General features: G+C 32.4%; 2 protein-coding genes and 1 non-coding gene across 3 annotated transcripts in view; 2 read left to right on the forward strand and 1 right to left on the reverse strand.

Annotated features, from left to right (window-relative positions):
- Nucleotides 1–6004, forward strand: part of LOC105340129 (allatotropins) — a 25437-nt gene extending 19433 nt beyond the window's left edge. Inside the window, exons 5-6 of the mRNA XM_011446026.4 lie at nt 5125–5216; nt 5391–6004. Of these exons, the coding sequence (XP_011444328.3) occupies nt 5125–5216; nt 5391–5437 (139 nt within the window). The 3' untranslated portion in view covers nt 5438–6004. The remainder of the gene's footprint in view (nt 1–5124; nt 5217–5390) is intronic.
- On the reverse strand, nt 3936–14496 carry LOC105340141 (uncharacterized). Its single transcript, XR_004596423.2, has 3 exons — nt 14472–14496; nt 11231–14243; nt 3936–3950 (listed from the first exon to the last, which is right to left on the reverse strand). It is a non-coding gene; the product is annotated as an uncharacterized protein (transcript).
- An 88-nt stretch (nt 14497–14584) lies between these two features.
- LOC117681821 (surfeit locus protein 1) lies at nt 14585–19932 on the forward strand. Its single transcript, XM_066076040.1, has 8 exons — nt 14585–14699; nt 15087–15311; nt 15860–15981; nt 16601–16783; nt 17287–17407; nt 18308–18431; nt 18923–19004; nt 19796–19932. Exons 1-8 carry the CDS (start codon nt 14676–14678, stop codon nt 19884–19886), a joined length of 972 nt encoding a protein of 323 aa, XP_065932112.1. The 5' UTR covers nt 14585–14675; the 3' UTR covers nt 19887–19932.
- Nucleotides 19933–26286: the final 6354 nt, after the last annotated feature.

Consider the following 26286-nt stretch of genomic DNA (forward strand, 5'->3'; position numbering starts at 1 on the left):
TTAGGAGCTGTTTATTTATGCTGAAAATGAATAAGAACATAGACAAATCAGCTTGAAAATTTTTTTCTAACAGGTATATTGAAAACAAAAACAGGGCACAAGCCTTGTTTACATGACAAAGAATTGTGTGCCATTTATCTTGCTTATAACTTTACGCCCGACTCTCAAAATTTCATTTATCGTTAGAAATGCATTCCTAAAGCATTTTAAATGATTAAAACAGAAAAATAGAACCCAAAATCGTACCATGCCGCTTTAGTAAAGAAATGTGTATACAATCCGTTTGTATGCATTTTACAATGTTAAGATCTATATATTCACTAATTAACATTGTAATGAATATTTTCCCTAACACTATTATGTAAAATGGAGTCCAAAGCTTTAATATGGCCTAAATTTATAACGAGTTTTCCTTCCGTTATAATTAATGTACCTCATAAAGCTATTCAATTTATGTCCATCGGGTCATATCTATGATACTAACATTGACAGAGGAAGATTGTATAACTGATAACGATATACTAGTTCTTAAGCGTTCCAAATTTACAAATAGCTGTAATATGATATAGTAGCACCGTATAGAACCTATTGATAAATTCTATTTTTGAATGGGGCCATCGCTATGTATAGGTACTGTGATATGGGTTGGTATATCAAGGGACAAATCTCCATTACATGGTGGTGAAGAAATGTATACACAAGGGTTAAAGAAACCTCTCCTTGTAGGAGTGTGCACCACGGATAAAACCGTAGATGCCCTTCCTTTATCAATTAAACGGTCGGGGTTTTTTTTTTATATTTCTCTCTATAGGGTTGAACCAAACTCTAAGATACTAATTTATTTTAGAATTACTTCGAAATTGGCCACGTCGTATTTTAAGGATTAAATACTCTTGGAGATTAAGTGCGTGGTTGGGAGCAAGCAGCAACAAAATGCTCCTTAATACGGTATATTATGAGTTGGGTGAATTCTTCACAACCATTCGATCCTTTTATACAGAGTTGCGATATCTGACACTTTTTTTAAATAAAGAATTCCAATTTTTAATCGGATCTTGCGTTACCTCAATTTTCCATGAAACAGCAAAACAAATATATTAGATATGAAAAATTTGTTATATGTTTTATGGTGGTATTTCCAATAGTTCTGCATTTTTTTCCACACATTTTTTTCCTTCGAGAAGATTACATGTATAATCATGAATTATACAACACTCTATTGTAACGTTAAGTATATGATTTCTGCTAACGGGCGATCGCTTTCGAAGTGTCAAAAGAGCAACCGCAGACCTCAAATCTGTAGAGCAATGTTGGCAAACTATTAATTTGTTTAACTTCATACAAAGCCATCTTATTTCATGATTTTCAATATCTCACTTAAGAGATATTATAAACACGGTATTGATTCGGTGTTCTTGCGTATTATTTATTCCGAGATCAGTACTAGCTGATAACACAGTCACAATGTTTTAGGTAGCCCATCATCCATTGAGATGCAAATATTTGATTGAAACATCAAACGCACTGAAATAAGTTTTAATATTGGATGAGGGCGGTTATTCAAACGCAATCTGAATTGCAAAGCTGATAAAACCCTGCTTTTTATTCCAGAATCAATTCAATATGTTATCTCGTTTTCATTCTTTAAGACGAATTGGATCAAGGTCGAGAAAATCCCCCACAACTTTTTTTATTTGAGTGGTTTAAGCAAAGATATTACACTTTGTGATTAATTCAGGTGATCGGCGACTATATTATATTGCTTTAATAAAGTAATCAATTTTCAAAACCTTTTTATATTATTATTATTCGATCGTTGCGAAGCTATCTTTAATTATAAAACAAAAATCAAAATTTTAAAGTTTAAAATATATTTTTCAACCTTTTTCTTAACCCAATATTAGTTTTACTGTCAGAGAAATCATACCTAAAATTATCATTTTTTTTTCGCGGTTCAGTGTTCTTTACACGTTACTTTCAAAGTGATGCCATTCAAATAATTGTACATTGAACTTTTTTCTACTCCAGTACGCAAATACAGATACCGATTTCTTGGTGCAATTATGAAAATAGAAGCTAATGCGATTTAAATAAAAAAAAAAAGGAGTTGTGGTCTCATTTTGTAAGAGACACAAGTAAAAAAAAATTTACGTATAGCAATCGTCCAGAATTAGAGATTGCGGAATTCTGGAGACATTTACCGGTAGAAACATTGACATTGACAGTGTTCAAGTTGCCATCGTTCACTTTTAAGACTCCCTTAGTGACTTATTACTGTAACAAGACAATCCCAGAGTCTTTACTGTTGCCTACGATCTCTGAAGTTCGTGCACTAGGTCAAATCAACTTCATTTTATCATGGTTTGTCTGTAAATATGTAAACGTTAAACAAACTTGTTTGTTTTCATTGATCTACAATTGTTTCAAAACTTTGCTAATATAATGTGTCTCCAATTCGTATGTGCCGCAAAAAAATAAATCTCGTACCTTTAACCGAATTTTAAACTACGTGTAAGTGAAAGATGGGCTTATCTTAATCTTATACAGGTAACTAAGTAAAGCTGAAAAATAGTATCGATTAATTTATTTATTAATTTGAAAATCATCGGCTACTTATTTTCGGGGTCATTTAATAGCTATTTAGTAGCAACAAGTGGGAAACAAGATATATATGGGTCAATTTTCGTGTAAATCCACGTTCGTTTAGAGAAAAAAAATTGTAAACGAGTTTGGGAAGTGGTAATCACTTTTCCAGTTCTGCATGTATAATTAGAGACATTTAAACATCATAAATCTTCGAGATGTTAATTTTAGAAGCACCAAACTTAGCTCTTTGTACTTCAGTAATAAAAAGAAGGAAATACACACAAAAAAATTATAGGTTAACGCAGTTTGTTTTAAGAATCATCATGCAGTCGGTGTTCTCGCACCTTCACTTTAAAATAGTTTTTTTTTTTATAAGATAATGTGTTTTAAAAATAGAGAGAGGGTGGGAGGAAATTGTCCGGAAAATGGGGGGTGTTCTTTTAAATTCTACAATTGCAATTTGGTAACCCAACTGCAAACGTACACTAGTTTTTGAAATTGAGCATAGTTTCTTGCATATTTATTTATTTTAAATTGTAAGATACATTTTTTAGATTTTTATTTTTTTGTTGTCGGGTTGATTATGGATAATGTGTTTGATATATTAATTTTATAGGGGTAACAAAGATTTGGGTGGATATTAAAATGTAATGATAGATTTACAACATGGCTATATACACCATCTGCTAGCAGTAAAAGGATAATATTGCCTTAACGAAGAATAGATTCTATTAATTGTTGGATTGCAAGAAATAATATAATGCATTTAGACACGCAAAAATTATTGTCTTTGAACTTTTATTAACGTATTTAATACATACATTACTTTATTGAACTTTCTTGATCTTACTGAAGCATCGCTCTCAAACTTCAAACGCATCATTTATTTTTTTTTATTCTGAATAGAGAGTCGCGTCCATTCTTAAGTTCTAAACAAACCAATATAACAATATAACACGTGGGGTTTCAAATCAGGCTTTATTGGAATGGTCTCAGTGGTATGCCTAATTACCCTCGGTGACTTAATTGTCTTTCCTCGCCATCATGGGGTCGTTAAAACTGACAGGTATGGACATATGATTGAGGTTGATGACAATAAAGATTACAGGCTGGATCAACTGATCTTTGAAGAGAGAAAAACCGAGGTTTCAAATCGAGGAACAGATATTGACAAAAACATACCCTTGCCAGTTCACTTCCGGTGGTGTTTTGCGACCTTGTGACGTCACCGGGAACTTCATGGCGTCCAGTATTCGTTGGATGTTCTTTTGATTGCCATCGCTAAATGAGCCGCTCTCTCTTTCCGTTTTGACTTCGAAAAGAATTACGGTCATGATATTTGACGTCTGAGGTCTTTATTATGGCTGGAAATAGAGAAATTGTTCAAAATCAATTAGATGTAATAAAAGAAACAGAGTAATTCTCATGGGGGATTTTTTTATACTCAAAAACATAAACGTTTGTTAATCGTGTTCTTTGAAATAAAACAATTTCTAGAAAAACGGACATAAGAGTTATAAAATATCCTTGATAAATAATCGCAAATTAAGTTTCTAAATAATTTTCCCCCAGAAATGCGCGGTCGTCATTTGGAAGACACAACGGCTTTATTGCAATCTATACAATCAAACATACAAAGCTAACTTTAAATTCTTTATCAAATTGGTTAGCAAATTAAATGCCGTCATTGTAACGACGTCATCAGGGAATCACACATTGTCTCTGCATGTGGAATTTAGAAATCAGATTGGATGATTGTGCATAGTAAAATATAAGGTTTGATGGAAGACTTTAGTAGGAACAAAATCTAATTCCTCAGAATTGCATGAAAATAATGAATAAGGGTCTGTTGAAATGTAATGAATAACAATTTGTCTAAACAAATCAAGTGCATTTATACTAAATGCGACATGATGTTCGTTTATGATGATTATTTAATGCTTGATTTGTGCATGTGGAATTTAGAAATCAGATTGGATGATTGTGCATAGTAAAATATAAGGTTTGATGGAAGACTTCAGCAGGAACAAAATCTAATTCCTCAGAATTGCATGAAAATAATGAATAAGGGTCTGTTGAAATGTAATGAATAACAATTTGTCTAAACAAATCAAGTGCATTTATACTAAATGCGACATGATGTTCGTTTATGATGATTAATTAATGCTTGATTTGTGCATGTGGAATTTAGAAATCAGATTGGATGATTGTGCATAGTAAAATATAAGGTTTGATGGAAGACTTCAGTAGGAACAAAATCTAATTCCTCAGAATTGCATGAAAATAATGAATAAGGGTCTGTTGAAATGTAACGAATGACAATTTGTCTAAACAAATCAAGTGCATTTATACTAAATGCGACATGATGTTCGTTTATGATGATTATTTAATGCATTGTTTTGTTCTTAATCTTTAGTATAATATATGTAACGGTAAAGTGATCTCAACTATTTCAAGCAACAAATGGCTTGTGCATTATATTCATGTAGAGTCTAAAAGGGCTAGTTACCAAAGTTTTGTTTTTTTTTCTATTTGCAGAAATCTAATGACAGCTGATGAATTAACGACTAATATTCTAAATAGCGAAGATCTAGCACAGGCCATAGTCAAGAAATTTATCGACTTAGATGGTAAGTTTGTTCTCTCTCTCTCTCTCTCTCTCTCTCTCTCTCTCTCTCTCTCTCTCTCAAAGTGAAGTTATAAAAATCATTCGGCTACACGTGTTTGTATTCACCACATAATAAAATTCTTTTATATAATATATTAATATGTATATTACATATAGATTTATATATATATTTCAGGAGACGGAATAATATCTACGGCCGAATTATTGCGGACCACCAGCTAACGCTGGCAAGGACCAAATCGAGGTTTTGCTATACTTTGCAGTAACCAGATAAAGCAATATAGAGAGCAGCTAGACATTATCAGCTGGCAGAAGAATCAATGCAACCGGCAAACACACACACATACACATGTCTACAATTATATCAATCACAAGAACTATATTATGCCATAAAAATTCCAATTATCTACCCCCGAAAATAGCTCGCATTGTTTTGGTTTACTTACATGCAGTATATTTACCCCTTTAAGTAAAAAAGGGGATCTTTTGTGCTTGATTCGTTAGTATGAAGAGTCTTTAATTCAAACGATGCGAGGAAGTCTTTCTTCAAATACAAAGTTTCATATTTATGTTGATGTTGTTACAGAAAATTTCTATTTTATGATTGTTGGTATAAAAGTTTCCATTTGAATGCGAACAAAAAACGGTCCCATGGTTCAATTCGCATTTAAAAAGGAATTTTATTTACAAATCCCCTTGCATAACTATTTATACTTTGCATGTGCAATATACACCGATTTCTGTTAGCTATAATGTGAATAAACCTGCAGATGTCTGTATATACTTATATTTTTTGTTTTTATTTCTGATTGAATTCACGGCTGAGGTGAAATAGAAAAAAACTTACCTATCGTTGTTTCATAAGGTCAAGATTCATGAACAAAATTCTAAAACAAAATGAACAACTCGTGTTCACCTCAAATCGCCGAGCCAAAGGAAGGCGAGTTTCACTGAGCGTCCGTTTTCATCTAAAATTTATTTTTAATTAAAGTAAATGGAATTTCAATTTTAAAAGAATAATTCTTTAACAATAACAAATTTATAAATGTATGAAACAGAGCAGACAAACAACACTGAATCATCGCCATTGCTTTAAACATTTGATTTAAATAACAATATAAAAGCAGTAACTAAAGTTTTACACAAAAATTTACTTTGATACATTTCCATTATTGTTGTCATGGTCTTCAAAGCTATATGGTATCAGGGCATGGCATCATTAATACCGATAATATACAACTACTGTTTTTGAGGTCAATACAGTGACGCATAATACAAAAAAACATTCGTGAATTACAAAATTCTAGAAGCACTTTTTAAAATAAGTTGCATTAAAACATTTCAAAATGTTAACCATTTTTGTTTTTTAGTTATTTGCAATTTTCTTTTGTTTTTCGTCTCCTCAATTTTTTAAATCATTAATCGTACGTATTAAATTGGATTCCCTTTTGAGCTGATCTTATTTTGCATCTCAAAATAATGATAAAAAAAAAATAGACCAATGCATTTTCTAGATTGCCATGGCCAATTACAAAAAAACATAAGTGCACGATTCAGGGAACTTTATGCATACCAGAAAACGGTATTATTCTTTCTTTATTCAGTGTTTATTATGATCGATGACTGGCACTTCTAAAATTGAGGACCCTTGCCAAAGAAGACGAAGTATGAACTCACCACTGAGAGGACATGGGTACAGATCGAGGACAGAAAACCTGTGTACAATCATTAATTACTCATCATTAACTCTAAAAGACGTTGCAAATAACTGAAACATTCTCGGATGAAAATAAAGATATTGCAACACAAATAGTAAATGTAAATATAAAGAATTCATATGGATGAATTCAGGGACGTTGAATCTTGATATGACAAATCGTATTCGCTGGCCAAGGGTTACCATCCGCTCCCCTTATAATAAGAGGACACAATTGTTACCTGTGGCTAAAAGGGTGCAAATGTTAAAACTAATTTTAATTAGGGACTGTTTCTCTTATAATATACAAAGAATCTATTGCGAATAACAAAAGAGTTGACCTATAAGGCCAGTGTTGTATAGCAGTTTTCCCCAATGGGAACTTTCCCCCCGGAAAACCTGCTTTATATTAGCCTTTTCCCCGGAGAAAAACTTACTACATGTGTATAGTAGTTTTTCCCAAATAGTAAGGTTTTTGGTTCAGATTTTATAAGAATTAATATGGAAAGCCAACAAGGTATAAAATCAACTAAATGTTTGTACACCCCCAGGTTGCATAGTAGTATATAATTTATATTTGCATCCCTTTGTACAGGTTGAGTTTCGTTTTGCCAATTTATTAATTTTATAGACAATGTTGAAAATTGAACATAGGTATCATGTAATACATAGAACTTTATTTAGGTAAAAATTTGATAAATTACCTGGTTTGACAAGATATAGACTCATATGCACAACTATGTGTTCTTGGTTTGTACAATTTAATTAGATTGAAGTTTGTAAATGAAAAATGTTAGAGAATTTTTTAAAATAAATCTAACAATCCGGCTATCTGTTTGTGCAATTTTGTCTTGGTTAAACCCCTGTTATAGAGAATCTTTGAAAGAACTGAACTATCACCATGCCGTAATAGTGTTTTAAGACCTTAACCATGGCCAATATTTTTTTAATCGACTTAGAAGATTGATACCATTCTCAAGTATGTATCACCTACAGGTAGATAACAAATTGACATTATGAAATGGTTTTAATCAGAGTGGGCAAGAATTTTTTTTTTGTTCAGACTTTAAAATATGGTGTTCCGATTGGCCACTTCGACCTTCGATACTACTATCGCTCCATCACCTTCGCTACTCCGCACCCTCGCCTTCGCAACTTTGCTCTTTTGCCATCGACTTTTTATTTATTGTATACAGCAAGTCTCTATTGATTGCACCGTATTTGCTCAAGATCTGCCGATTTATCGTAGATATTATTTATACGCATGCACTAGGCCATCGTGCTTACTATATATTTATTAAAATTTTACTGTGTTATGTGACATATATGTTTACCACTGCTGGTTATATATGCCTTATCCACATAAGATGTAATGTCCGCTTTAAAGATATATAATAAAATTGCAAGAGCAATATGATAGGTTCAAAAAGCAAATTCGAGAAATTTAGAAATTTCTACGATAAAAAAATAACAATTGCTCGGACATAATTCGAAAAATATAAATATAAAACAACTTATCATGGTTCCTAATTTGGAAACATTTATTTTTTGGGGGGAATATGAGATATCATCTACATCGGAGATTTCCAAACTTTATATTTTTCGCAGAAACCACCGGGCAAATATTAATGTTATAGGCACAATATATCATTAGTGATAGGATTGATTTGAACATATTTTCATTGTGTAAATTACACAAAAGGTTTGGAAACAAGTTCTTACAACTTACAAGTTCCTCTCCTAATGATAATACATACAATATATATTCAATTGTCATAGTTATATTACATGTTACTTATACTTATTGACTTTATAATAATTAAATTCATAGACATGCATTTACAAAGTAATTGCGAATATATAGTAGATAACGTTAATATACAGTATAAAAAGCAAAAGCAAAAAGGAATTTAATTATTAAATCTTCCAGACTCTTTAATGAATTTTTCAACTGCTGAAAAAAATAATGCAGTTTGTATTGTAAGACAAATTGTCACTACCCCAAAGAAGCAAATGTGAGTTAATTAAAATTGTTTCTTCAAGCCTATTAAAAAGTAATTCAAAAAGATTGTTTCTTGCATTTACGTAATTCTTGCATACAAAGAAAAAGTGATAAACATCCTCCTTTTGACCACAAATACCATTGGGTGATTCAATAATGTTTCTTCTATACATGTCATAATTCAAAATACAGTTGTCATGGTTGTGTCTCAACTTGGTATGTAAAATATTAATAGTGCGTTTACCAAATGAAAAATGTTTTGGAGGTTGAGGAATACTTTCAGTAATGTTTTTCTTGAATATGTTGAGAGACGTTGCTTCCCTAACTTTTAATTTGAGAGAATTCCATTTCCGAATGGTGTCAGGTACAAAAGATATTTTGTGAAGTTCTAATCTGCTGATTGGAACACTATAATTTTCGCTCTTTCTTGTGTGATATATTGAGACATTTTTTGTTACAGGAGGAATAATGTTGCTCAAGTACTCAGGTACTTGATTTGTATGAATTTTAAACATGGTTATTAATTTAGCCTTATTTCGTCGACTGACCAGAGGTTCCCAGCCAGTTTCTGTGTAGAGAGATTCTGTAGATGCTAAAATGGGTAAACCAGTAACAATCCTTGCAGCACCTAATTGAACTTTTTCTTATCTCTCCATGTCAAACATATTGCAACCGTCCCATACTACAGAAGCATATTCAAGAACCTAGAGTAAACTTTAGTTTTTTTCAAAAGTCCTAATTTTTTGTATGCACTGTTTACTATATTATTAATATATTGATACCAACTTAAATCATTAGAAAAAAGTAAAACAAGATGTCCGTGGGTTGAAACATAGTCCAGTTGACACCCTTTAAAAAATAACTTAGGAAATTCTTCTACATGTTTCTTTGTGAAAAAACAGCTTTTGTTTTAGACGGATTAAATTTCAATAACCAATTGTCAGAGTCGCTGAGAATTTTCAGATCATGGTTCAATACAATTTCAATGTTTTAGTATATAAATCACAATGCTGTAATGAATTATCATCAGCATAAAGTCTACAAAATGATAACATATTCGTTGCGACATCATTAATGTAAATAAGAAACAACAGTGGTCCTAATACTGACCCTTGTGGAACACCAGCATTGATACATAACGTTGATGATAACTTGTTTTTGTACATTACCCTTTGTGTTCTATCACTTAAGTAACTGTTAAACCTTTGTAAAAGATGCCCACTTATATACCATAAGTTTGAAGTTTAAAAATTAGGGCTTCGTGCCACACCCTGTCAAAAGCTTTCGACAAATCACAAAAAATCATACAACACATTTTCCCATCTTCTATACTTTTGACAATGCTATGATATGTTTCTAATAGTTGGAAGGATTCAAGTATAGATTCAAATGCAAGGCCACTCTTTTTTGAAGTTTTAGTAGATTTTAAAATTTAAAAGGCTGGGTATCTAACTAAAAATTACATTAAACAAAAACAAATCCTCTAGAAATTCCAGCATCAAAATTTACAACAAATGGTTTTGTCATGTTGTGAATTTTGAATTTACCGGGTGGCAGTAAACACAAAATTCACAAGTTGTCATGTTGTGAATTTTGTATTTACTGCCACCCTGTAAATTCAAAATTCACAACATGACAGTTTCTTAGGAAAGTGGCTTTTTCGAGTTTGTTTAAACCGTGACTCGTGTGGCAATGATTTGGCCTTATAAGGGGTGAAGAATTCTAGTTAGAACCATTTTTTACACTAGACCTTGGACTTTCAGTAGGACGTACATGTAACTAAATACTTCGTGCATCAAAACAAGTTAAAAATGGTTAAAAATGACGCTGGTTTCAAGCGAAATATGCTCCGATTGCAATTGATAATCTTAGCTCAAAAGTCAGACACATATTGTTGATTTCAAAGCTAAGTGGATACTAGTAGGAATGAAATAGACAGGCCTACGTCACATTGCCGTTTTACAACTACCCCAAAGTCCAAGCTCTTGTTAAAATGGTTCTATTTATGAGGACTCTCAGTTTGTGATACCAGTATGCAAACATCCTGATATAGTGATATAGTATAGAATTAGATTAAATGTGGTCCCGAAATCAATGATTGAAGGAAACATGGGGGATGCAATGTTCTAAATATGTATAGTATTATATGATGTGATCCGTGGAAGTGAATTTACATGAGTTTTTATGCAATGAAGCATGGAAAGAGAGAAGTAAAATTTACTTCACTTGAGAATTTTTTTCTCGCTGGGTGACCTGACCCATACACATATGGCTGAATGTGAAACAATATACAAAGCAGAATATAAAATCATCTTACGGTTTCTGTGCGTCGCTCCCTTGCTTCTTACTCGTATACATCAGTGCTACAATTGGCAAAGAAATGCAGTTAATATAAAACTGTAGGAGAGTGGTCGTTTCTAAGCACTTCAGCCTCATATCAGATTATCATTCAGTTTTATGGACATTTATAGAAATAGCGTGGTTTTTTGCGCTCAGCTAGACTGGTACACGTCATTGCTAGAGAAGACAAGAGTTCCCTGGGTATTGGTAATTCCACATCCATCCTGAAATTTCCTTAAATTTCAACATCGTTTACTATATTTCATTTTAACTCCATCTGAATATTGATCGAACTGAATATAAAACTGTATCTTAATTCAAACAAAAAATAATAATTATTCGCAAAAACACGGATAATTCACTTCGTTTTAAAAAATCCAAGAAAGTTTTTCTCCTTGTCACTTCTATATATAGGTCTAAGTGAATATCATGGATCCCCTGTGGGGTAATAATATTTCTGTTCAGATTAAAATTACAGACTAATCTCTGATAGCAAAAATTAAGAAAAAAAAGTTGTCTTTGTACGTCGTTTTAGCTGTCACACTCCGCAAAACTCGTTGATAAAATGATATTTAATTAACTTAGAATGAAGAGAAAATCGCGACCTTGTTTTAGGCGAATATAGGGATCAGCACCTAGTACATGTATGTAGGCACAAAACGTTGTAAAACATCAGCATTTTGGGGAAAAAAATTCCATTATCAAACTATTTTAGCTTTTGCGTGGAATAAACAATCTTGTCAGTCTTTGTCTACAATCCAGATCAAATAAATCTAAAAACAAAGAATTGCATTCAAAACTATTCGTCAGACTTGCATTTAATATACAGGGGGGTTCTCTCTCTCTCTCTCTCTCTCTCTCTCTCTCTCTCTCTCTCTGTAGGATGAAGAATATTAAAAGCGACTCGATCAGTATCAATGTCATGTTGAAGTCCACATTATTTCATAAGTTTGATAAATTGTGCATCGAGAATCTCTTTCTCTTGCTTGGATACCTTTTCCAAAACAATTTTTTAAAATTTATTTCAATATTGGAAAACCATTGCACAATAAAAATCAAAAGGTTGAGAGTTCGATCCCGCGTTCTTGGAGTTCGAACGCTGAATTCAAAACGCGTTTAATTCACATGAATGAAGATTTGATATTAACAATGAAACAATTTTTCAAAAGTTTTCAACATCTAAAACTCATTATATCTTACGGCGAGATTACGTTAATTGTACGCTTTCAAGATTTAACCAACGTCGGCCTCTTATGACGTTATTTTGTTCGAGTGGCATTTTCACGCATCTCGGGATAAAAACACTGTTTTTATTACCAAGAAAGCTTGTTTCAACCAAGACTTTTCTACTCACACTACCCTCTTATCTTTTTTCAGGAACCAGACATATTAAGGGATCTGAAAATTTTTTTAGGCTTTGATCTTAAATTTTTTTTCAAACCATGACCTGGTCTTACTGAGTTCGAAAGCGATTTTCAGTGAGTACAATTATAACAGTACATGGCAATGATCAAGAGGTAGAATAAGAAGAAACAGAGTAAATAGACAGAATACATGTACATAGAAAACGACTATAATATGAAAGCAAATTATAGACAGTGAAAAATATATAGTATTTTTGATATTATTGTTGAAAATATGGCTACTTCAGAAATTGTTCAAATAAACTGAGCATAAAATGAATATGCATATACCAGCTTTTAGATTGACATATTGTACAAGTATCTCTCTTTTTTTTTTTTTGGCAATGAGACTAACTGTTTGTTTGCATCACAGTTAAATGTTTTTACTCATGCGAGTGTTGTACGTGGCCTTTTACCCTCTTTTTATACGTGTAGATAAATGAACTAAGAGTTGTTTTAATTACTGATACACTAGTTCATGTTGTACCCAGCAATAAATTCAACTGAACAAAAACAAATACTGATGGTGGTATTTGTGAGCAGAGAAAACAATGAATTCTTTAAATTGAAGCATTTACACATGCATACTTATGCATTACATAAGCAGTTATATATTTCATAATTATACTTATTTTCACTGTACTGCAAATTGTATTCAATACCAAATATGTACACCTCAAAAGAATTGATGATAAAACTAATTCTTACCGAAGTATAACAGAGAGATATTTTGCCTTTGCAAGGGTGCTCTGGTATACAAATGCAACACTCTAGCAATCAGGCTGGAGGGTTAGCCACTAGCCAGTGTTAGTAGAAACTGGAATGCACTCTGTATCTAGATCTATCACATTTTCCTCTTTCTTTTAAAATAGAGTTATCATTCCACAGAGCCATAGCCCCTGGGGAAAAGTTCTACTAAAGACAATCTTTCTCACCCCCACCCCCAAGAATGAGTATAGTATTGTGGCTGCCAAATGTAACAGATACAGATATAGCCTCTGCTGAATCAGATCCCCTGGTATACAAACCCAGCATTATAGGAATCAAGATAAAGGGTTAACCCACTTTCCAGAGCTATAGTACATATACCATACAGCTAATATTATGACAATACCTAAAAAAAATTCTTTTGTATCACTTTTAATTACACAATGTACATACGTCCTTATACAACAAATATTCACAATCATTTTAATTTGGTGGCCAAGTCCACTGATCTTTTGGAGCTTCTTCGTGTAATGGTTCCCATACCCTCCATTTCATCATTTCCCTTGTCAATTGGAGTTCCCTATCAGCTTGATCCAAGGACATCTCAATGTGTACATCCCCCAACAGCTCTTCTAGTTTCTTGACATCCTCCGTTGCCTTAACATGAGCAAGCTTCTCACGATACAATGGCTCAGAATGCTGCCGATATACGCTTTCTGCAGGAAATCTGACAAGTGTTTGAATAATTTTCTCATAGAGAATTGTTAATCTACGATGAGGGTGCTCCACTTTCATCATTCCTGTCAAGCCTGTGCCTAGTTTCCTCATGTAAGGGTACGCCATTTTCTGTCTTTTTCAGGCACCACGTACCCTAGTACCCTGTAAAAATACAATGGCAATATTATTATCATTACTAACATAAAATACAGTATAGCCAGATAAGGATGCGAGACATATTTATATTTCCAGATTAAACAAGAAGCAATAGAAAAACACTGATCGCTTGCAATGAAATTCGAATATCTTATCAATTTATGAAACATACTTCTAAAGTCAATTTCGCAAAACAAAACAAAAACAAAAACGAGCGAATAGTGAAATACTCACCAACAATAAATATTTTGGTCAAGGTCACTGTCTTTGGTTTTCGTTCTCGTCACCAATTTTGTTAGACGTACAGTGATTGGTCATACGGAATGAATTATCCAATCAGATAAAGTCATAGAAAACTTTGAAGGAATAGACCCAATTTGTTTTCTAAAGCAAAAGAGTTCGCAGTCAAGACCGGTTAGTGAGTCTGAGACTGAGAGGATGTCTAGGAATGTGTTTTCAAAAGTAATTGCTTTTATATTGAACAGTTTAATGGTTTTTGATGTGATCTAAAGACAAAACATTTTATAATTATATTTATGTAATAATTTCGAATTTCCTCGCTCTATTATTTCGAATTTCCTCGAAAAATCACTTCATCTTTTATTAAATTTGTATCTTGTCTTTGCACGTTTAAAAAAAGCTAGAACAATGTTATTCCATTTTTTATGAATTTGTTTGGAAATCCAGTTTAATGTTAAATATTTTCTCACCTTGGTATAAATTTTATCTAGAGTCACCAAGTCCTTTCTCATTTGTCAGTTACCAGACCCAAAATGACAGACTGACACTGTGAGACTGTCATTACTTATTGAAGTTCTCATTGGTTTAAATTGATTTTAAATTTCACAGGGAATACTCCCACATTGTCAGAAATGCCACCGAGCTTTGAGATGGACCAACCAGCTGGAAACATTTGTGACCACAGTCAGAGGTCAGATAAAAATTCCAAAGAGACAGATGTCAGCACACGCTAAACCAGTCCTACAGAAGCCACCACCAATCAAGTTTAAGTCAGCTCCTCCACCAGAGGCGAAATCAAATGAATTAAGCACACTTTTAAAAGTGGTTTTAGGCGTAAGTGCCTGGTTATACTCTATCATGCACAGATTATTACCATTTTCTAGATTTCTTGCTTATTGATTGTTATCACATATCAATTTAATCATTTTATTGCATCTCTTGTTAAAAAAAAACAAAAAACCCACATATTTTGATAAGTTTAAATGTTTTGCAAATGGAAATGCATGGATAAACATCAGTAATAGTTCTAACGTTGATGCATGTGCAGTAATGGTAATTTCAGTTTGTTTTTACTCAACATTTATAATTGTAGAGCATTCAATAAAATCTGTGAATATTGAATACTAGTATTCCAGTTTTAAATTCAGGATCCTAATTAAATACCATCATTCATTGCAATTGAAAAAGTAGAAAATGCAATAAACATGCAATCAATATTTAATTACTTTATTGTTACATTTAATTTTTCATTTTTGATACATGTTATTTCCTTGCAAATGCATGGGTATAATGATGCTTCAATGAAAAAGTATAATTATTAAAATGATTATTTGAAGGAATACAACACATTTACATGAATAAATTCTCAGTAGTAATTTTAGTCGTTTCCCCTAACTGCCTATGGACTGGCTTACTGGCAGTGGCAAAGAAGAAAATGGAAGATCAATCTGTTGAAGACCATTGACGAGAGAACAGCAGCTGACCCTGTACCTCTCACTGATTTGTGAGTGAAATTCTCCTTTCTTTCCTGATTTCTTTAATATTTCATTGCACTTCTGTATGAATTTAAAGAGATTTGTTCTTCCCTTCAAAACAAGAAGATGTATTTTTTAAATCAATTCTAGTTGATGGTACACTTTGTATAATATTTTATTTTTAAATAACAAAAATTACATTAAGGTGAAAACTTTGTGATAAATAAAATGTACATATAACAATGTGGTATTTTTTCTAACACAAAACAATGTGCATGTACACATAAAAAAAACTGCTTTTCCAACCGGTACAAGTTGTACCCATGGGAGGATCTGGGGGAGTGGGAGGTCCAGAAAATTGATTAAATTCTCACAGTAAAATTGACATTAGACCTTAGACCCTCCCCCTTCCTCTGGCGCACCCAGAGGGCATTCTTTTGTAGGTAGAGAATACCAGGTAATAGGTGTTTATGAATTTCAAAATGAAAATACTTTGATGAGTTGGTCCAAAGTCAGTAAGCATATGCAAGAATAGCCATAGGATTTTGATAATGAAATAATCTATTGCAAATCATTAGATGCATAACAATAACATGTATTCTTTTTTTTTTTATTAACTAAATTATTTTGACGTTTCTGTTTTATTAGATTGGACACAGCTGATATGAATAATTTGGACTATACAAAGGTATGGTTGGAGGGTGAATTTGACCACAGTCGGGAGGTCTTGATAGGTTACCGACCAAACTTCCAGCCTGATAGGACCCCAAAAGGGTTCAAAGCCAACTTTGGTCTGTTGGTTGTGACTCCATTTAAACTGAAGGACACAGGGTGTGTGAATGTGCATGTCATCTTTTCTGGCTTCATTGCCTTGATCTTTCGTTATACTGTTAATGCTGTTTTGAATTGTCTAATGTCTTAGACTAATTTACACTTGATATACAGTGTACACTGTAAGTAGATGTACATGTATCCCAGCACTGACAAACACATTTCTCCATGATATATATCCTCATTATCGTGTATCAGTTTTCAAGTTCTTAAGCTGGGTTTTCGAAAAATATATAATATGCAGTTACCCGTAATTGTTTTAGTATTGCTCTTAAATACATGTGGTATGTACTGAGTTTAGGAATCTGACTTCTTAATTTTTTATAAAAGAGGCAACAATAAAATAATACAGTATGATCCTTCTATAAAATGATTTTCACAAATGTGCATATAGTTTTACAGCATGACAATAAAATAATACAATGTGATCATATTTTGAAACAACTTTCTTAAATGTGCATATAGTTTTGCACATTTTATTTGTTTTGTAATTTTATTTGTAGACATGAAGTCTTAGTCAATAGAGGCTGGGTTCCCGTCGCTTGGGAGAATCCGGAGACCAGAAAAGAAGGGCAGATAACTGGGAAAGTCAAGATATATGGGATGATAAGAGCTTCAGAGAGGGTATGTATTCATGAATTAATGAACACAAAAAATTGTCTTCCTACAAGAATTGTATAAAGATAGCTCCTGGTCTGAAAAATTTGGATGGAAGACTGGGAGCTTACCTGTAGTTCTTTACGTGTTGAAAAGTTGCAATTTACGGTGCACAAAAACTTGTGCTAGCTTTGAAATCATTGCTAGATATTCTTATTTTCAAGCATATTCTGTAGAAATATTTGATTCCAAAATATTTCTTGGACATTTTACTACGGGATTCATTACTTAACTTGCCTCTCATTTTCTTTTAAACACCATCACTAGCCCCGTAAAGTGAAGTGGTGTAGTTTGTTGACTTGTTCAAAAATCACAACTCTTGATCTGCATGTGAATTTAACGTAGGGTTCTTTATTTTCCATGTCAGTTAGCATCCTTAAGAGAAAGTCTGAGGCAAATAAAGTAACATAATCAAAAGTAAATTGTCTACAAAATTAAATGATACTAATTATTCAACAGAATTTGTGTGTTAATAAGATTAATCAGTCAAAAACTAGTGCAAGTTTTTAGCACACAAGGAACTGTAGCTCCCAGGTCGTCCATCCAATTTTTTTTCAGACCGAGAGCTACAGACCTCTAGCTATTACTAAAATGCAAAAAAAAGAAACCTTGAAGCCGTTTTATTTCCAAAGTTGAGAGAGGAAAAATTCTATATCATAAGAGATATTTTTCATAGTAAATCTACAGTTCTCTCACAAAAAAATGTCATGCTTAATTTATCACTTTTGAAATTAAATGCAGTTTAGCCACAGTAACTCACCTGTCAAAGTTACGAAAATTTGAAAAATATATGTGTTTATAATTTGTACCATTTTGTAGTGTGTACATGTACATAATAATGTATCAGTCGAGTGTGTTTGATTTCAGAGGAATCCTTTAGATGTAAACCCCACCCAGGATCCCAAGAATCCCAGACTCTTCAGTAACAGAGACATTAATGCTATTGCTAGTTACTTAGGAACTGATCCTGTGTTTGTAGACTCTGATTTAGGTAAGTTCATGTAAACGCATAAAAGGGTATATTACATGTATTCTGTATATTAAGACAAATGACATGCATCAGTCTATTGCCAAAGTGAAAGAATTCATCAAAAGCTGATGATGTACGAGTTTCAATAAAGGCAATCAGGGTTAAAAATTTAAAAGCAGAATTATTTAAGAAAAAAAATTGTGGCTTGTACATGATAAACTCAGAAGCCTGTGGTAAGATGGATAATGTGGAATCTAATATTATCAATTTCTGTGGTTTCCTGAGTAGCCCTCATCGACGAATTTACATCCTCAACAAAAAACATATTTTTTTATTGAGTTAGTTTTCTTACTGAAACTGAAAACCAACGCATCCACTAAATTACATCCCTATGAATAAGCAAAAAACCCACAATCCACAAAAATTGGCTTGCACAAATTTAAATGATTCCACAGTAAGTGTTTAAAAGTGTTTTCTAGTGTACATAATAGTGTTATTTCTGTTATCTTTAGAGAGCAGTGTAGAGGGTGGACCTATAGGGGGACAAACTAATATCAAGTTCAACAACAGACATATGGAGTATGTCCTCACGTGGTAAGTTATGGTATTTTAAAAGTAATTTCTAGCTTACATGTTAATAAAGTACATGTAGGTGACTGTCTTGCATGTTAATAAAGTAAGTTCAAACTTTCTTACATGGCAATTGAGTTATGGTATAAAGTGCTACTGTTTATAGTATGTTACTCCTTTGAAATGAATGAAATGAATTCCCATTTGTTTAGTCATTTTTTATTATTAAATTACCGTCTTAATAATGTATACTTGATGAATAATTTGAATTTTTAAAAATTGTTAGAAATTTTAATTTATGGTGATATATATGCTTCAAAACAGTGTTTTTTGTTTTAAACTATACACTATACACTAAATATATTAATGAAAAAATATATATGCATTAGACATAAGTACTGACTACATACTGTATTATGAATAATAGTTTATAAGACATAAATACTGTCCACACAAAAGTTAAGAATTGCTCTTTTCATCTTATCAATTGAAATAAAAATGGACTGTTGGCAATGTTTTCTTGTCATTCTTACAAGTGGAGTGTTAATTAATGTTCTTGTCCCAATGCATATGTTGAATATAGAATCATATTCCATTTAAAAACTTTACACATTGTCATATCAAACAATTTCGTCGATCCTCAAAAATTGTTACTCTATGAATCTTGTTATGGTCAACTTAATAATTTTGTCTTCTACACTTGCAAACAGTTTCACCCCGTCTTGAATTCACCCAGACACAGTTGTGGTTAAAGAGAGATAATATTGGACATGATTTTTTCACATTTGAACGATACTTTTTTTCTCTATTTGCAGGCTGTCTCTGGCTATTGGTATGTCCGTTCTTTGGAGAAACCAAGCTTTCCCTCGAGCACTTACAAAGAGATACACAAGAACAGTTCGATGATATTTATTTGTCTGTTTTATTATTAAAGTTTTTTTTGTAAAACCCATGTCGTTGATTTGTTTTATTTCCTGTCACAATTTTTATGTGGCAAAATTGTTTTAACACTTTGAAGTACTATTTTTTTCTCTCTGCAGTTTATTTATAAAAGTAATAGTTTTAAAATATTAAACAGTAGGTTTTTATATGGTATAAACCTTTGATGTCATGTCATGCAATATTTAATACTGGTAGGACATCGGTACCTGTATACAGTTTTATACGTGTAAATATTGTATAAAAAATGTTAAAAATTAATTCATTTGCCTAATAAATGCCCATACTGTTGGTCATTCAAATGCAGCTACAGGTTTCAGAGAAAGAAAGGACTGATTTTTTTACTCGAACAATCAGATAAGAATCAGATTCTCGATTTTTAATCAGATTGAACAATAGGATTTCTTTAAAATCATTAATTTTGATAAATTCCACTTGCATAAAGTTATATCTCATTTATGATAATAAATCATGCATGCACTACCTAAATGTCTTCCTTGAACACATTTTCCATGATGCATGTAGCTCATTGAGATGAAGTTGGGGTATGCTAAATGCTATACCTTCCCACCTGCGCTGCTGCTTGTGTCCAGATCATTTTGAAGCAGGTCCTGTATCTAAGTTATTATATACATGTACTTGTCCTACATACACCAAACATGCATCTGGACCTACTTAGAGACTTAAAAGACTTCGATAGTCATATCTAAGTTACTATTGATCTTATCTTCAAACTTGCATAGATATAATGAGTTTTATGATACTAACGCACTTGATAGACTTGAATGCTAAATCTGAGCCATAGGTATGGAATGCAGGTTTTTAAAGCAGGTTAAAGTTTTTTGGAGCAGGTGCCCTTTGATGGCCATATCGTAGTTTCTGTTCATCCTATCTTTATGGATGGTGCATCTTGAGATTCTGGTGTACCGGTACTTGACATATTTTTATGCTGCATCTGAGCCATGGGTTTTGAATGCTGGAGAAGGTTAAGTTTTTAGCTCACCTGAACCGAAGGTTCAAGTGAGCTTTTCTGATCACCCGTTGTCCGTCGTCCGTCCGTCCGTCCGTCTGTCCGTCCGTCTGTAAACTTTTCACATTTTCAACTTCTTCTCAAAAACCACTAAGCCAAATTTAACCAAATTTGGTACAAAGCATCCTTATGGAAAGGGGGTTATAAATTGTTAAAATAAAGGGCACAGCCTTTTTCAAAAGGGAGATAATTGCGAAACAGTAAGTTTAGGGTGCATGTCTTTAAAAATCTTCTTCTCAAGAACCACGGCACTAGAAATGCCAATATTTACACAAAAGCTTGTATATATAGTGAAGATTCTAAATTGTAAAAATCGTGACCCTCGGACCAAAACTGGGGCCCCAGGCGGGGTTCAAAGTTTAACATAGAAATACATAGGAAAATGTTTAAAAAATCTTCTTCTCAAGAACCACTGCACCAGAAATGCCAATATATACACAAAAGCTTGTATATATAGTGAATATTCTAAATTGTAAAAATCGTGACCCTCGGACTAAAACTGGGGCCCCAGGCGGGGTTCAAAGTTTAACATAGAACAACATATGGAAAATGTTTAAAAAATCTTCTTCTCAAGAACCACTGCACCAGAAATGCCAATATTTACACAAAAACTTGTACCGGTATATATAGTGAAGATTCTAAATTGAAAAAATCGTGACCCTCGGACCAAAACTGGGGCCCCAGGCGGGGTTCAAAGTTTAACAAAAAAATAAATACATAGGAAAATTTTTTTAAAATCTTCTTCTCAAGAACCACTGCACCAGAAATGCCAATATTTACACAAAAGCTTGTATACATAGTGAAGATTCTAAATTGTAAAAATCGTGACCCTCGGACCAAAGCTGGGGCCCCAGGCGGGGTTCAAAGTTTAACATAGAAATACATAGGAAAATGTTTAAAAATCTTCTTCTCAAGAACCACTGCACCAGAAATGCCAATATTTACACAAAAGCTTGTATATATAGTGAAGATTCTAAATTGTAAAAATCGTGACCCTCGGACCGAGACTGGGGCCCCAGGCGGGGTTCAAAGTTTAACATAAAACAACATATGGAAAATGTTTAAAAAATCTTCTTCTCAAGAACCACTGCACCAGAAATGCCAATATTTACACAAAAGCTTGTATGTATAATGAAGATTCTAAATTGTAGAAATCGTGACCCTCGGACCAAGACTGGGGCCCCAGGCGGGGTTCAAAGTTTAACATAGAACTACATATGAAAAATGTTTAAAAATTTTCTTCTCAAGAACCACTTCACCAAAAATGCCAAAACATACACAAAAGGTTGTATATATAGTGAAGATTGTAAAAATCGTGACCCCCGAACAAAAAGTGGGGCCCCAGTAGGGGTTTAGATTTTAACATATGTAGGAAAATGTTTTAAAATGTTCTTCTCAAGAACTATAGTGCAACTGTTTGGGATATTACTATGCATACATGTACATCCTTAAATAATGTAGATTCAAAAAATTGTAACTCCCGGACAATTGATGGGCACCAAGAGGGGTTCAAAATTTAAACATTTTAAAAAACATAAAGGAACAGTTTGAAAATTTTCTTCTCAAGAACTACAATGTTTTAGTTTGTGGAATTTCTATGCATGCATCCTTCGCTTATGTAGATTCCTAATTGGTAAAATCGTGACCCCCGGACCAATACTGGGGCCCCAAGATGGGGTCAAAATTTATTATAGAAATATAAAGGCAACATGTTAAAAAATCTTCTTCTCGAGAACTACAATGCTTCAATTTGTGAGATTACTATCATGCATACAACCTTGGATAATGAAGGTTCGACAGTTTTAAAATAGTGACCCCTGGACTAATACTAGAGACCCAAGATGGGTTGAAAGTTAAATGTAGAAGTACCGGTATATATGGAAAATGTTTAAAAATCTTCCTTTCGAGAACTACAATGCATCAATTTGTCAGATAACTACGTCAGCACCCTCAAATAGTGTAGATTCGAAATTATAAAAGCCGTGATCTCAATCTAATACTGGGGCCCCAAGAGGTGTTCAAAGTTTAGCATAGAAATATAGAGGGAAAATGTTGAAAAATCTATTTCTAGGGAACTATAATGCTTCAGCTTGTGAGATAACTAGGCAAGCATCCTTAAATAATGAAGATTCCAAATAATTAAAACTTTAGCACTGGACTAATACTGTGGCCCCAAGAGGGGTTCAAAGTTTAACATAGAAAGATATATTGAAAATGTTTTTAAAAAGTTTTTCTCGAGAACTATAATGCTACAGTTTGTGAGATTACTATGCAAGGATCCTCAAATTGTGTAAACTCTAATGTAGTGGAACCAAGAGTTATCTTTCTTGTGTTCTGTACAGTCTGAGAGTTATTCCTCTTGAAGTGGAACTCTGCTACGTTCAGTTTTTCAGGTTGTGTACGTGCGGTCCCACCGCAGTGCTTCACATTTTCATTCCTATGTTACTATTTATGTTGTTCAAGCCAACCATAAACCTCGGACCATAACTGGGTCCCCAGAAAGGGGTTCAATGTTTAAAATAGAAAAAGCATATGCTACAAAATGTAATGTTACAAGGAACTGCTGTTCAGGTGAGCGATGTGGCCCATGGGCCTCTTAAGCTTGTTTGGAGCTGGTTAAACTTTATGGAGCAGGTGCCCTTTGATTGACAAATCTTCTTTATTTCTGGTTCAATCTTTACAGAATTTGAATAGATGATGCATCTTGTGATACTGGTGCAATCCACATGCTTGGATGCTGAATCTGACCCACAAGTTTGGGATGCTGGAGGAGGTTATCAAATTCAGGTCTTTGGAGCAGGTTACATATTTGTGTAAACAATAATTATTCATTACTTCTTCAAACTTGCCTTGCTGATACAACTACTGGGTATGTGAATGAATCAAAGAGGTAGCTTCGGATTCTGAGAGTGATCTTGATAATATACATCTTGATGCTAAAAAAACGCAAATTGAAGATTCTAGAACATTTTAAATTGTACGTGTAAGGATCAGAAGTTTGAAATGGTTATAAAAGATGAAGTAAATTATGTCCATTCCTAGTCTAACTCAAACAGTTAATTTAATCATGGATGTTTAAATAAAGGTAGCTTCAAATGCAGAACTTGATCTGGATTATCTTTTAGCTGGAGCAAATGTAAATCTTCTTATTAGTAAAATGCAGTTGATAGATGTGCATGATCATTGATTTATATAATATATCATATGATTCCTATTCCTGTGATATTGAATCATATGTGTTAATATCATAATATGATATTATAAAATATGACATGATAAAGTATACTGCATCTAATAATATGATAACATATCATATCATCCCTATTTCAAAATATATGATACAATTAGATATTGTATTGCATTGAATTGTATAATATGATATTGTTTGATATAATATTCATTATTGTAACATATATGATATTGCAAAAATTATGAGATAATATATTGTATACGATTATTATATGATATAGATGACGAGTAAGATACATGAATTTTGTTATATTATATGATATTATATAAATATGATCAATTGTATGATATTACCAATTTGATACAATATCATATTTCATGAAACAATATTGTATCATATGATGTAAAAAAAATATCATTCAATATTGTATCATTTGATGAAATATCATATCATTTGATATCAATACCATATAATATAATACCAAATCATAAAATAGAATATTGTATAATATGATGTAATTTTGTGTCATATATAATGCATTTATGATATTGTATATGACACAATATGATATTTTATAATATTGTATTTTATCATGATATTATATCATAGACACAATATTATATTGTATCTAGTATATATATTACATAGTGTATTGATAAATCTTGTATGAAGTTTTGATATATGTAATAAAATATACAATATGACTATAATGATATTATACGGTACATTTTTTTGGAAAATTACAGCATTCATTCAATTAAACAATAAAATGCTTTCTTTTGTGGTTTATTCGGGATATGAAGGTGGCGACATTGCAGAAAAAATACATAACCCGCGCTCAGTATATAGCGGGTTATGTAATTTTTTTCTGCAATGATCGCTACCTTCATAACCCGTATCAATCAGCAAAGAATTTAAAGCATTTTATTGTTTATATTTACATCCTTCTTTTAACTAATTAATAAATTGACAATAAAAAGTTAGTAAAATTCACTATATTACTGTTAATTACTGTTAATATAATGTACATTAGTACGTTAGGTAAAAGAAACAGCCTAATCCATCATGATTGTTTCGTGCAGTCTGTGATTTTTCTTAGGTAGCTGTTACGATTTCAGTCCTGTCAACTTTTCGACCAATCGACAAACGGGGCAGGTATATTTTAGCCTTGCTGTTTATATAGAGCTATGAATTAACTATAAGTTTCCTTAAGAAATAGAGGGAATCATACTCCATAGATGTAAATATAGGGATATAACCTTTTTGCACTGCAACCCGACTTGGGTTTTTTTTTTTGGGGGGGGGGGGTTGTTTGGTAAATTCGAGATTTTATGTCTTTTTATATGTTGTTCTATATATCTTATATGTCATTAAATACAAGAATATAATAATACTCAGTTTGTATCAGTTTAAATTGATTTTGATTTTAAAGCCGGTAAACATATAAGAGGGATGAAAAGAAGAACTTGCCTAAAGGGATTACGATTTTTGTCAGCAATTTTTTTCGTTTTTAATGTTTAAAATGCTTCAGGCATTTATAGTAGTCAATCAAAATTTGAATGTCGATCAATCTAATTAAAATTAGAACTTCCATCCGCTCCGGGTCCCCGGTTTTCTAAATGTCAACACTTAGAACAGCTTTTACCAGTATATTGAACCAATGTAAACAAAAACATGCCACGAACTTTGTTTACAAACTTAAAAGCAAAGAATTGTAAGTTCTGTATCTTGCTTATAACTCTACGACTGACACTCAAATTTTAATTGATCATTACTGATAAATGCATTATACAATAAAATTAGAAAAAATAAAATTTTAGCAAAATCGTGACCATATGCCCCTTTATTGTATTATAATTTCCTTCGGTAAGTTTTATTATAAATCTGTAAATAAATTCAACTATAAGTATTTAACAATTATATACTTTTAAAAAGTTCAAAGGGCCGAATATCAAATGAATTTGTGCCAGGACCCCCCCCCCCCCCCCAAAAAAAAAAAAAATTAAAGAAAAAAATTGTGATGATATCTAAGTATTTGCAGATTTGATATTTTAGGAAGTAATTAAAAAAAATGTTTCTTAATAGATCAAAACATTTGCTGTATTTTAAAAAGTGAACAGGAAATTATGATCGGGTTTGGGAAGATA

The sequence above is a fragment of the Magallana gigas genome, chromosome 2 (genome assembly GCF_963853765.1).
Source record: "Magallana gigas chromosome 2, xbMagGiga1.1, whole genome shotgun sequence".
In the NCBI taxonomy this organism is placed as follows: Eukaryota; Metazoa; Mollusca; class Bivalvia; order Ostreida; family Ostreidae; genus Magallana; species Magallana gigas.